The 13,355-nt window shown below is 40.2% G+C and overlaps 1 protein-coding gene across 2 annotated transcripts in view; it reads left to right on the top strand.

Moving 5' to 3' along the window:
- Nucleotides 1-13,355, top strand: part of rhobtb3 (Rho related BTB domain containing 3) — a 35,658-nt gene that overhangs the window by 12,210 nt on the left and 10,093 nt on the right. For both annotated transcript variants that reach the window (XM_047347212.1, XM_047347211.1), the window contains exons 6-8: nucleotides 795-990; nucleotides 1,141-1,337; nucleotides 9,994-10,103. In XM_047347212.1, the coding sequence (XP_047203168.1) occupies nucleotides 795-990; nucleotides 1,141-1,337; nucleotides 9,994-10,103 (503 nt within the window). The remainder of the gene's footprint in view (nucleotides 1-794; nucleotides 991-1,140; nucleotides 1,338-9,993; nucleotides 10,104-13,355) is intronic.

Consider the following 13,355-nt stretch of genomic DNA (forward strand, 5'->3'; position numbering starts at 1 on the left):
AATACAGTGCAATTATTCTCTCTGTTGCTCTAACATTAACCTTTTTTTGGGCCAGTCTTGTTCTTTGCTTACCTCGACTTGTCGTGTTTCAAGTATTTTATGGGGATTTTAGGTGATTGATTGCACACCTCTAGAGATTGACATTTTTTGCCCATTTGTATTTGTAAAATCCTTCAGGTTCATTCTGATTGGATGGAGGGAGGGCTTCAGTGAACATCAATTTTAAAGTTTTAATGCAGATTCTTCATTGCGTTTAAGGTGTAGACTTTGACTCGTCCATTCTAACAAATATACATGCTTTATTGAAAACCATGCCATTGCCGCTTTGACTTTAGGTGTAGGGTCATTTTGACCTGGAAGGTGAACCCCTGCCCCAGTATGAGTCCCTAAAGGTCTTACATAAGGTTTGCCATTTTATTTGGCCAGAATCCAGTGGAGCAGTCTGAGTTGGCATCTTCCTAACGGTGTCAATAGTGCAAAGAGGAAAAAAAGTGCTTTTTTTCCTCACATGACATTGGTCTGCCACCTCTGTTTGTTGACTAAAAGACTGCTCTGTTCTGTTCAAAAACTGTTTGTCCACACACGCCCGATTTCCCCCAGGCCTAAAGTTTGTGCCAAAGGAAGCAGGAATCAATACAGGAGCTAGACAGGATTATCTGTTCTGCACCACTCCTGCAAGACACTAAAACATAACACTTTTGGCAGGTTTTCCCATTTTTAGTGGTACAAGGAAGTCTGAATTGTTAGTTATTAATTTACAGTTTTTCTTACCACCTCTTCCTCTGTCCCTTAAGCTCGTCTTCCTCCTATCCGAGTGGAGGAGTCCAGCTTTTCCCAGGACATGCAATGGCTGTTGGAGCGCGGCATGCAGTTTGCCGATGTGGCCTTCTACTCTGGGGATTCTGGGAAAGAACTAGGGTGGGCTCACGCGGCCGTGCTGTGCGCCGTCAGCCCGTACTTCCGACAGCTGCTCCTGGGGCCCAAAACCAGGTACACTCATAATAGCTTGTAAGGGCTTTGATAGCTGCTTATTTTGCTTTTATCTCCCCTCTGAAGCATACAGACAGCTGGAGCTAAGCTGTTTTTGCACTGCCTGTTTGTATAGTCATTGTAAACTGTTGTTCGCCTCTTGTTGGACAGGGAACGTCCACAGTCACGGTGTGTCTGCAGGGAGCGAGATGGAGGCCCCCATTCGCTGCTCTCCACCTGGGATGGGAGCATTATTGATGACTTACCTCGGTCGGATGGACACATGACAGGACGCCTCACTCGGCTGGTGGTGAAAGACCCCCTGCTGTGCATGTGCCTGTGGGAGACCCTCATGTTTATTTATAGAGGTAAATCCACCCAAGTTCATCTCAGATCTTCATTGGTTTGTTTTGTTAATGATTATATTTATTGTTGCTTGGTTTTGACATAAGATATTCCAGGATAGAATAAGACACGTGCATTTGTTTAAAGACTAACAATAAAAAAATACAGAAAAAAGATCCCAGTTTAGTAATGTATAGAGAATTTTAACCAGAGCACTGGCTGGGGCAAACTACATGACTAAATCATTTGTTAGTAGTTACCTGAAAAATATTTGTATATCAATCATAGGACCCTTTGTGGTTCTGTGATATAAAAACAGAGCAAATAAAACTCAGATGTCAAACCGTCATTGTTCATTAGATAAAAATGAATTCAAAATATAAAAAAAATGTGTTGGAAAAATAAAGTAGACATTTGCTGCTTCTACTGGATTTAAGAGAGAAAATAGTACCCAGGTACTGCTAGTTAAATTGACTATCATTATCTGATCATCAGCAAACGTGGCCACTGCTATAAAAGCACAGGTTTCAGTAGTTTACTGTTGTGGAGCATACAAAGACATTAGCATTAACTTAACCACAAGACTTCTGAAACAAGGTCCTTTTGTCATAGTTTTCAAAAGACTCAAAATCATTGACTAAACGAGCTGAAACATACAGGTCCTTCTCAAAATATTAGCATATTGTGATAAAGTTCATTATTTTCCATAATGTCATGATGAAAATTTAACATTCATATATTTTAGATTCATTGCACACTAACTGAAATATTTCAGGTCTTTTATTGTCTTAATACGGATGATTTTGGCATACAGCTCATGAAAACCCAAAATTCCTATCTCACAAAATTAGCATATCATTAAAAGGGTCTCTAAACGAGCTATGAACCTAATCATCTGAATCAACGAGTTAACTCTAAACACCTGCAAAAGATTCCTGAGGCCTTTAAAACTCCCAGCCTGGTTCATCACTCAAAACCCCAATCATGGGTAAGACTGCCGACCTGAATGCTGTCCAGAAGGCCACTATTGACACCCTCAAGCAAGAGGGTAAGACACAGAAAGACATTTCTGAACAAATAGGCTGTTCCCAGAGTGCTGTATCAAGGCACCTCAGTGGGAAGGAAAAAGTGTGGCAGAAAACGCTGCACAACGAGAAGAGGTGACCGGACCCTGAGGAAGATTGTGGAGAAGGGCCGATTCCAGACCTTGGGGGACCTGCGGAAGCAGTGGACTGAGTCTGGAGTAGAAACATCCAGAGCCACCGTGCACAGGCGTGTACAGGAAATGGGCTACAGGTGCCGCATTCCCCAGGTCAAGCCACTTTTGAACCAGAAACAGCGGAAGAAGCACCTGACCTGGGCTACAGAGAAGCAGCACTGGACTGTTGCTCAGTGGTCCAAAGTACTTTTTTCGGATGAAAGCAAATTCTGCATGTCATTCGGAAATCAAGGTGCCAGAGTCTGGAGGAAGACTGGGGAGAAGGAAATGCCAAAATGCCAGAAGTCCAGTGTCAAGTACCCACAGTCAGTGATGGTCTGGGGAGCCGTGTCAGCTGCTGGTGTTGGTCCACTGTGTTTTATCAAGGGCAGGGTCAATGCAGCTAGCTATCAGGAGATTTTGGAGCACTTCATGCTTCCATCTGCTGAAAAGCTTTATGGAGATTTCATTTTTCAGCACGACCTGGCACCTGCTCACAGTGCCAAAACCACTGGTAAATGATTTACTGACCATGGTATCACTGTGCTCAATTGGCCTGCCAACTCTCCTGACCTGAACCCCATAGAGAATCTGTGGGATATTGTGAAGAGAACGTTGAGAGACTCAAGACCCAACACTCTGGATGAGCTAAAGGCCGCTATCGAAGCATCCTGGGCCTCCATAAGACCTCAGCAGTGCCACAGGCTGATTGCCTCCATGCCACGCCGCATTGAAGCAGTCATTTCGGCAAAAGGATTCCCGACCAAGTATTGAGTGCATAACTGTACATGATTATTTGAAGGTTGACGTTTTTTGTTTTAAAAACACTTTTCTTTTATTGGTCGGATGAAATATGCTAATTTTGTGAGATAGGAATTTTGGGTTTTCATGAGCTGTATGCCAAAATCATCCGTATTAAGACAATAAAAGACCTGAAATATTTCAGTTAGTGTGCAATGAATCTAAAATATATGAATGTTAAATTTTCATCATGACATTATGGAAAATAATAAACTTTATCACAATATGCTAATATTTTGAGAAGGACCTGTAGTTCTCAAATAAGGAGAACTTACAGCAGGTCATGGATGAACAGACAGTATAACGATGCATCAGTCAACGGAAGAATAAAGCAATGAGGAACAACTAGTGAGCTTATACACTGAGGGAAGAGTGGAGAAACACATAGAATGCAGGTGTGTTAATCAGGGAATAATGTGGAGCAGCTGAGGCAGAAGAAAAGCAGGGAGACTAATTAACATGGAAGGAGTTGAACTAAGACACAAAGAGACTTCTAAACAAGGGGAGACTAACACTGAACTGAGAGAAATAAATCCAAAAGCAAAAAGAACAAAACAAGAGAACAAACTAAGAAACTAAACACAAAGGAATGAACTTACAAGACAACACATTTCTGATAATATTGAGCACAGGGAAATTAACTAAATAAGGCAAGACCTTAAGAACATAAACAGCAAGGACGTGATCAAAACAAAAACTCAAAAGAAAATCAAAACTCAAACACCTGTGGACTGTGACACCTGTAGACAGATAAAACAAAGTAGAGGTTTGGCCATGACGTGAAAGCACAAACACAGCATATTAGCACTGACACTTTGTACTAGCTGTCAAGCATGGTGGTGAAGGTCTAATGGTTTGGGCTTGTTTTGCTGCCACCGCACCTTGCATGCAATAAGTCAACCATGAACTCTTCTGTATACCAAACTATTCCAGAGTCAGATGTGAGGCCATCTCCCCGACAGCTGGAGCTGGGGTGATTTACCAGGATCATGATCTCAAAAACAGCAGCAAATCCACAATGAAAGGGCTGAAAAAGAAAAGCATCAAAAGAAAAGCATCATGGGGATGGGACTCTAAAGAAGCTGTGAATTAACAAATGCCCACAAACATCAGTGAAGTGAAGTAATACTAGAAAGAAAATTGGGTCAGAATACATACAGAAAACCACTTCAAGTTAGGGTGGGGCTACATGACAAATGGTATAACATTAGATTTTGAGTAATTTGAACTTCTTGATGATCTACCAGAGCAGAGAGATTGTGGTATTTCCTGTATAACTAACTAACCTTATTACTTCAGGTTCTTTAGAAATCTCAAAAAACTATTAAAAAAAACTATCACAGTGTAACCTTTACTGAATATCAGCAACACTATATTGGAACAACTCCTGATGTAAATTGGGATACAATCCGTTTATGTGAAACAAACAAGAAAACAGTAACTACTACAATCCTGTTTACACTCGTTCTCAATAGACATTCTTCATTACTTCGTCTTCCTACAGGATGGCTCTGGATTTTTTTATTATTTAGAATCCTATCAACAAAGCCCAAACTCTAACTTATTTTCCCCAGTGACTTTTTACCCAGGTATTTTGGTTAAGTGTTAGTGTTTGAGTACTGCCAGAGAAGACACAGAAAGTTGACAGATCCATCTATTTATTGGTCATTTGTTCGTCATGTCTTCAGCTTTTCTAAGTGAGGTTTTAAATGAACTCAATGGCAAAATCAGTGTGGTAAGACATGCTCACATTAACATCCATCAAGTCAAGGGAGCAATCTGATACGAGGCGGTTCAATGTGATCCATAAACACAATGCCACGTTATGTTAATGCTGCCAGGGTGGCTGAGATTTATTGGTCTACTAAACATTTTAACTTCTTATTTAATTTGAAATGAGTCTTTATTCTTTTTAGAGCAATGTTGCAATTAAAAAACAATCATACAGTCTGCGAATAAAGAATTTAAAACAACAGTTTTTGAGATGAGCAGTGAGCTATTCAATATCAAAGTTTAATGAATGCTGCCAGATTATCCGTGCGCTGAAATCTGGACCAACATAAACCGCAACAACAGAGCAACAACCCAGAAGAGCGTGCTATCCGTTCTGAACAAATAAAACCCCTCTGATTGGCCAAAGATGGAAATTACCCAAGCCGAAACTCTGGAAGGGGGTTTAGATGTGCAGGAAGTGCCAAACAGAGAGTGGAAATCAGAAAAGATAAAAGGATCTCAACAACAGCAGCTCTTGTGCTCATCTAAACAAATCCAAGCTCAGAAACTACACTCACAGCCTGCTACACAGCGTGGAGGTCACTCAGTTCAGTTTATCATTATAGAAATCACTTCAAAATCTGGTGCACTGAGGCTAGCCTAATCTTTTTTAGAGGCTTTATACTTACATTATGAATACTGATCTTTGTGATGAAACAGTTTTTCAATTATTACTGAGTTTTGTGTCAGAGACAAGGACAAAAACAAGTGTATGCAACAGCATGCATTTGAAATTATTGCACGAATACCCAAAATGTTTTCCTAGTCTTACATAAAGCTTAGTTTAAGACCCCCTCCACTAAGACAGTATAGTGACATTATGCATCAGCCAGAATGTGGATGGCCTCTCCAGGGTCTCCTTGGTGTTGCATGGAGGAGCCAAGTTGCAGGAGTGGTAGCCTATCAATGATTGGTGGCCTGCCCACACCTGCCTGGGTTGATCCTTAGAACCAGGGTACCAAGTAGTTTATTGTGAGGTTTTTCACAGTCCAGCTCCTATGTACATGGTATAAAACTCTTGCTTCAACATAAAGGATCTGACTAAACAAACACTCCATGCTGTCCCGACCAAACAATAATATCTCTGTGCACAGGCTCCTTGCACAAGAGACCAGTGTACGCCACACTCCCCTTTGTAGGACCTCTAGGTGTGGAGAAGTTCACACACACACCTCCTAATTGTGTATGTAGACTGGAGGCTTAGAGGCTGTGTTTATGATTCCTATTCCCACAGAGAATTGTACCAGGTTAAAATTACTGTGCAAAGTTGCACATGATCTGCAGTGCTCTGCTCTGCCCAGAAAACACCACTTTGCAGGAATCCTATTGTGCTTGATTAGTTGATGAAAATTCTGATGGTGGTTCCTCGCCCACAGTAAGGCTAAAAGTGACAGTGGAGGTGCTAAAACCTGCCATATGTGCAGGAAAGCTTGTTGTGAGGAAAGATCTTACTGCAGATGTGATAACAGCCTATCACATTGAAATAGATATTGGAGAAAGCTAGAGGAAAAGGCCATGTCCCAAGTACTAAGTGCACAGTTATGTTTGCCTTCACATTGAAGTTTTGCAATGATCTCCAACATGAGAGACCACAGGGCAGTCTTAATCTGGTGTGAAGGTAGACTAACAGGTATATGATGTCCTTTACAAATCCCTTAAGCCTGCAGATCAGACTCTGCAGAGTTGTGTTTGCTGGACTGAAGATCACAACACCTGTGTACCTCAGAACTTTACTGTGCAAGAAAAAACCAAAACGCTTTTCTAGGATCTGATTTAAGGCACGAAGCAAACATGTATGAAAGCAGCACTAATGCTCTGACACATAAGCCCAAGAGGTAGGTGCACAGAACATCTGAGCTGGAGAAGGCTGAGCAGAGGGGAAAGATTAAAGTGTGAGCACAATTCTCGGTGAGTGACTATATGAATAAGAATAAGCGAGCCAGCTGAAATTAGGAGCAGTGTGGGCTTTTGTGCACATCTATACAGTGCACAGCCCTGTGTGTGTGGTTTTGTAAGAAAACAGTGAAAAAGGGACAGCAGTGTACACGGTGGAAATTGAAGGTGGCAGAATACGAGGATGAAACGGGAGGCAGAGAGTTGGTGGAGAAGAGAGTAAGGCACTACTTTTCTGGGATTGTGTGAGAAGACATGTTAGTAACAAGCTGAGCAGCTCAGCATACTGTTAGGTGTACTGATGCTCGGTTTGGAGAGAGTAGGATAGAAGGGTGGATGTGCTAAGTGGAATGTGAATGCTACGCTTTCATGAGCCCTGGTAGACAGACCATGTTAAGCTGTGTGGTAAAACATCTTAGTTAACCTTCAGAACTGAAGGTCAGAATGAGCCGACATTATAAACAGTGAACACAGTCATGCATCATCTTGAGTTGGTTAATGGTTGCCTTCTTAGCCTGCAGAAACATTATGGGCTCAGTGAGGGAAAATGTTTCAAGTTTTTATAAAAAAGAGAATAAATATCTTCAGTTTCAATAACTGTTCTGCCTCCGTTGATTTTACAGAATTACAAAAACAGTTTACAACATCCTTTTTGAGTAGAAACACAGCATCACAACACAGTAATACTCCACGCTGTGAGATTGTGCCACTTGACTGTGTGAGGACAGTCACAGAGGCCATGACTTTGTGTTTGTGATGTTAACACTCTGAGACTCTGTCTCCTTTTGTAGTGTGCTGCTGAATTATTGAAATTGTCATTTGGATGCAGTTGTATGCATTTTCTGTATGTCTCTGTGGACATTCTGGATTTGTTTAGATTTATGGGTCTAGTTTTGTCCTTGTTAAAGCAGCCATGTTTGCAGGGATCTGGCTGTCTAAGTAGAGTGCTGTCAAAACGTATTTGCCCCCTTACAGATTTATTGCGTTTTTGCTTTTTCTGTAACACCTAAATGTTATAGGTGATCAAGCAAATAATCTAAGTTTTATACAAAAATAAGATTAAAATCCTAAATAAGGGAAAAAGACTATTCAAAACCCACTTGGCCTATGTTCAAAAGTAACTGCTCCCCTTCATAAACCCTAAACAAATTAAGAGTAATCACATGTTTTGGAAAGCTGAGTTCATAATTGCCTTAATGCTAAAGGGTTTATCTTTAGTGATGCTAGTCTGGTGGTCTTGTTTGGGAAGTTTTTTCTGCAAAAAACTTCTAATTGAGAAAAAAGGTTGTACCCTCTTGCATGCTCTGCTCTTCTAAAGTCTAGTGGTTGCAGCCATGTTCAGACTGGGCTGCTGTGGACTTAAATATGAGGAAGTAAAAAAGCAAAAACATGCAGCCACTCCCCACAATCGAGCAGAATGGTAAGACTCTGGATGGAAACCTACCGGCCACTTTACTGGTAAAGACGGATTCCTGAAATTCAAACTGAGCGTCAGAATGAGGAAGAAAGGGTTTTGAGGCATGTCGTTTAAATTCCTTTAGACCTTGGTATTTGAAGGTCACGCTATGGGGAAAAGGACACACTTCCCCATGTTTTGTTTAGATCTGCACAATATTAGAAAACCTGAAAGTCAATCTATCCAGCTGTAGTAATAATGTGTATGCACAGAATTAATGCAATGCACTTCAAGAATGATAATTTATCACATTATTGCATCCAGGCACTGCTTTGTAATTGCAATTTGCACATATGGATATTTAGATGGGATTCAATGTATTTTGCAGCTCTAGTTTTGATCTATAAATTTGCAAAACAAATGTGAACAGTAGCTGAACAGGGGAGTGGGTGATGTCATAAGATTTAGGCGGGGAAAAAAGCAGTATTTGGCAATAAAACTTCATGATATTTCAACTGGGATTTTATAGAAACTATAAAAGATTAAAAGGATGAGTTATTTAGTGATAGGCCAAAGTCTTGCAACATAGCGTTCAAATGTTTTTTTTTACCAAAGATAAGGGGAAGTAGTTAACCTACAATCAGCAGATAGTGTTTAAATGATTTTAAAGCTTGCCTTGTTTATTTTTAAATTATTTTTTAGGTAACATATTTTAAAAAGTTAACACCATAAGTTATAGTACACACCTGCTGAATAACATAGTATAAAACTAACTTTTGCCAAATGAATTAAAATAAATAGTTGTATTTTAGAACATTATTATCATAATTTAAAGAACTTGTTTATCAGATTAACCAGATTTAATCTAGATGTTCTTTCTATCATTTCTGCTCAGGAATGTTAAATTTAGAAGTCAGGAAAGGGTTTTTTCTCATTCTCCATGTTATTTTCATGCACCCAGAAGACGGTGAACCAGCACTACTAAATCTCCCCGATTGTTTCCTTCTGTCAGACGATGTTTCTTGCATTCTTACCAGCAGCTCTCTCTGACAAAAGGTTTTCATGTTCCTGCACTCTAACGCATCTCCACTACTCCCAGTAACTAACTGCAACTCTGAATTACAGTAGAAGCTGAAGAAATGAGGGTCTAAAATTATTTTTACCATCACCTAAAAAGGCTTCTCCCGCCTTGTCGACATCAATTATTGAAATATTTGAAGGGGTGAGCTGCTGCTGATTGGACAATGTTATTAGAGTTAAGATGATAGCGCTCCTAACAGTGACTGTGAACAAGCTATCAACCTGACAAGAAGAGAAACTGGTCAAATGTTTAATAGAGTATTATTTTGGCACTGTTGTGTTTACCACAAGATTTTCTGTAGCTGATATTTGTAGAGCTGGGGAAGGGGTGGTCTGCCCATAACCACCCAAGATTATATAAACAGGTGCCGTTTATAAAAAGCCAGCTTGGACCGCAAGAGAAGTTTAGTGTAGAAGGTATGTGGGCGGGGAGAGCTCAGTGCCAAACAGAAAACTGTTTGCCTGTGATTTTCTGAAAACCTCACCCTTGTGGAAACACTGAAAAGGTGTGACTATGGATGTATTTTATTTTTTTCAGGAGCGTGGGAGTGGGAGCACCTCCAGGAGGCCCTGGAAGAGAAGCTGAAGAATTCACTAGCTGTGGCTCAACTTATGGAGCGTATACGATCTCTTCTCAGCAGAGACAGGGTGAGCTCTTTAAAGCCATCTGATAAACGTCACATACAGCACTTTGCAAAAGTATTCATAACCCTTGAACTCTTCCAGTGAAACGTGGTTTTAAAATGTTTTAAACAATTGAAAATACAGTTTCCTTGAGTCAATGCTTTGTAGAACCACCTTTCATTGCAGTTACAGCAGAAATCTTATAGACTATGTCTCTACAAGCTTTGCACCGCGCCATTGCGCATTCCTTGTAAAATAGTTCAAGCTCTGTCAGATTACATCAAATTAATTTTCCAGTTTTGTCATAGATTCTCAGGTGGATTTAGGTCTTTACTTTAACCCTTGTGTGGTGTCCGGGTTTGTGGGACCCATTTTCATTATTTACTGAAGGAAAAATGATACAATTAATGTAAATTCATTGTAAATTTGTTTCCACTCATATCATGATTTTAATTAATTGTTTGATTGTGAGGCATTCAAAATCACAAAATGCAACAGGTCCACCAGACCCAGAAACGCTGGCTGAGTAAAAACAGTATGAACACCACACAAGGATTAACTGGGTCGCTCACCCATTGTGATTTTACTGTGATCTAAACCACAAAGTAAAAAATGCAAAAATGATTTTGTTGCAAATATTATTTTCCTGCTCAACAATAAACGAAACCTGCAACATTTTCCAGATACCTCTTGAAAAAGAGATTATATTCTCAATTAGTTTTTTACCTGGATAAAAAAAGGTTAAATAAAATTCATTTTAATGAAATTAACAAAATATTCTGATTTTTGTAGAAGAGAGATTTGTGAACCCTTGCATAACTTAAAATGTTTTCATACTTTTGCCTTATTAAAAGAAACATATAGTTAGGTTTTGGGTTGATTGTTTTCTATTTTGTTGGTCTAGAAAAGTTTTTCGTTTATTCTCAGCAACAAGAACAACGTATGGATTCATTCTCCCTTCTACACTTGCTATATTTAGCTAAGTCTAATAAAATAATATGCCTAGGTCTGTTTTTGAGTAAATGCTGCAGAATGTTTCTTGGTTTACTTAAAATGAAAGAAAGAAATTTGGTCAATAAATGTTTAAAAAGCATCCATCTACAGTACATACCAAAGGTTTGGACACACCTTCTCATTCAAAGAGTTTTCTTTATTTTCATGACTATGAATATTGTAGCTTCACACTGAAGGCATCAAAACTATGAATTAACACATTTGGAATTATATACTGAACAAAAAAGTGTGAAACAACTGAAAATATGTCTTATATTCTAGGTTCTTCAAAGTAGCCACCTTTTGCTTTGATTACTGCTCCACACACTCTTGGCATTCTGTTGATGAGCTTCAAGAGGTAGTCACCTGAAATGGTTTTCCAACAGTCTTGAAGGAGTTCCCAGAGATGCTTAGCACTTGTTGGCCCTTTTTCCTTCACTCTGCGGTCCAGCTCACCCCAAATCATCTCGATTGGGTTCAGGTCTGGTGACTGTGGAGGCCAGGTCATCTGGTGCAGCACCCCATCACTCTCCTTCTTGATCAAATAGCCCTTACACAGCCTGGAGGTGTGTTAGGGGTCATTGACCTGTTGAAAAATAAATGATGGTCCAACTAAACACAAACCGGATGGAATAGCATGCCGCTGCAAGATGCTGTGGTAGCCATGCTGGTTCAGTATGCCTTCAATTTTGAATAAATCCCCAACAGTGTCACCACCGAAGCACCCCCACACCATCACACCTCCTCCTCCATGCTTCACGGTGGGAACCAGGCATGTAGAGTCTATCCGTTCATCTCTTCTGCGCCGCACAAAGACACGGTGATTGGAACCAAAGATCTCAAACTTGGACTCATCAGACCAAAGCACAGATTTCCACTGGTCTAATGTCCATTCCTTGTGTTCTTTACCCCAAACAAGTCTCTTCTGCTTGTTGCCTGTCCTCAGCAGTGGTTTCCTAGCAGCTATTTTACCATGAAGGCCTGATTCACACAGTCTCCTCTTAACAGTTGTTCTAGAGATGTGTCTGCTGCTAGAACTCTGTGTGGCATTGACCTGTTCTCTAATCTGAGCTGCTGTTAACCTGCGATTTCTGAGGCTGGTGACTCGGATGAACTTATCGTCCGCAGCAGAGGTGACTCTTGGTCTTCCTTTCCTGGGGCGGTCCTCATGTGAGCCAGTTTCTTTGTAGCGCTTGATGGTTTTTGCGACTGCACTTGGGGACATTTTGTCCATCCATAACACAGGTTAAACAGCTGAATTTTTTGAATGAATAAAGAAAATCCTTTATAGTTGCAGACTAAGAGGGCCTTCATTAGCAAGATCATATCTTGATTCTGTTCAGTAATAATAGGTCTGTAATTATCATATTTACATAATTAGTGCCTCTAATCACCTCACAGAGACTGAGGGAATTAGCAGAATATAAACAAGAGATGTTTTCCAAGGAGCAAAAGCAGAACACAAGATCTGGAAGGAAATCAAACTCATATCGACACTGTTTTCAGGCGGCTGCATCATGTTTAGATTGTCTATATTTAGAAAGCATGAGGTGGCTCCAGATACAACGCGGCAGACTTTTACTATTTAGTGGGGAATGAGTATATGTGACATGGACAGATCTGACAAGCCTTTCTGGCCCACTTAATGCTCTCCCAGGCCAGCAGGATGGAGCTAGGCCTTCTACCTGAGGCAGCGCTGAGACACGCTGACGCACAGTGATGGAAGTGGTCATTTAACGTGATGAGACACAATAAAGTCCTCTCATGATTAAATTTGCTCCTCTGCAAACAACCTCCTGGTTGACGCTCAAGAAACTGGTAACATTCTATCTTAAAACAAGCTTTTCACGGATTTAGAAAATCAAAGGCCTTGTTTTCGTTGTCGTCTCCCCTGAGTAATGTGCTCGTCTTCCTGCAGCAGGGCAGTGTGAGAATGTGAGTTCTTTGTGCTTCAGCAAACTGATAAAGGTCATGCAATGGATATAGGATGCTTTATAACTCTCAACTGTAAACATGCGTGCACTATGCAAATTGTGATTAAAAAAAATCCAGATTTCAGTCTCTAATATTTCATGTTTCATTAGTAAAGCATTCGTGCATTTGCAAGGCAAACATTTGTATTCGGTACAAATCTGAAAAGTGTTGTCTGCATTTGCATTCAGCCTCCTCAAAATGGTATTTCTGGAAGAGTGGCAAGAAGAAATCCATATAAAGCTCCATATAAAGTTTGCCAAACCCATATAGGGAACACAACTATTTTGGCCTGCATGCAAAGCACTCTTA

The sequence above is a fragment of the Girardinichthys multiradiatus genome, chromosome 20, assembly GCF_021462225.1.
Source record: "Girardinichthys multiradiatus isolate DD_20200921_A chromosome 20, DD_fGirMul_XY1, whole genome shotgun sequence".
Classification (NCBI taxonomy): domain Eukaryota; kingdom Metazoa; phylum Chordata; class Actinopteri; order Cyprinodontiformes; family Goodeidae; genus Girardinichthys; species Girardinichthys multiradiatus.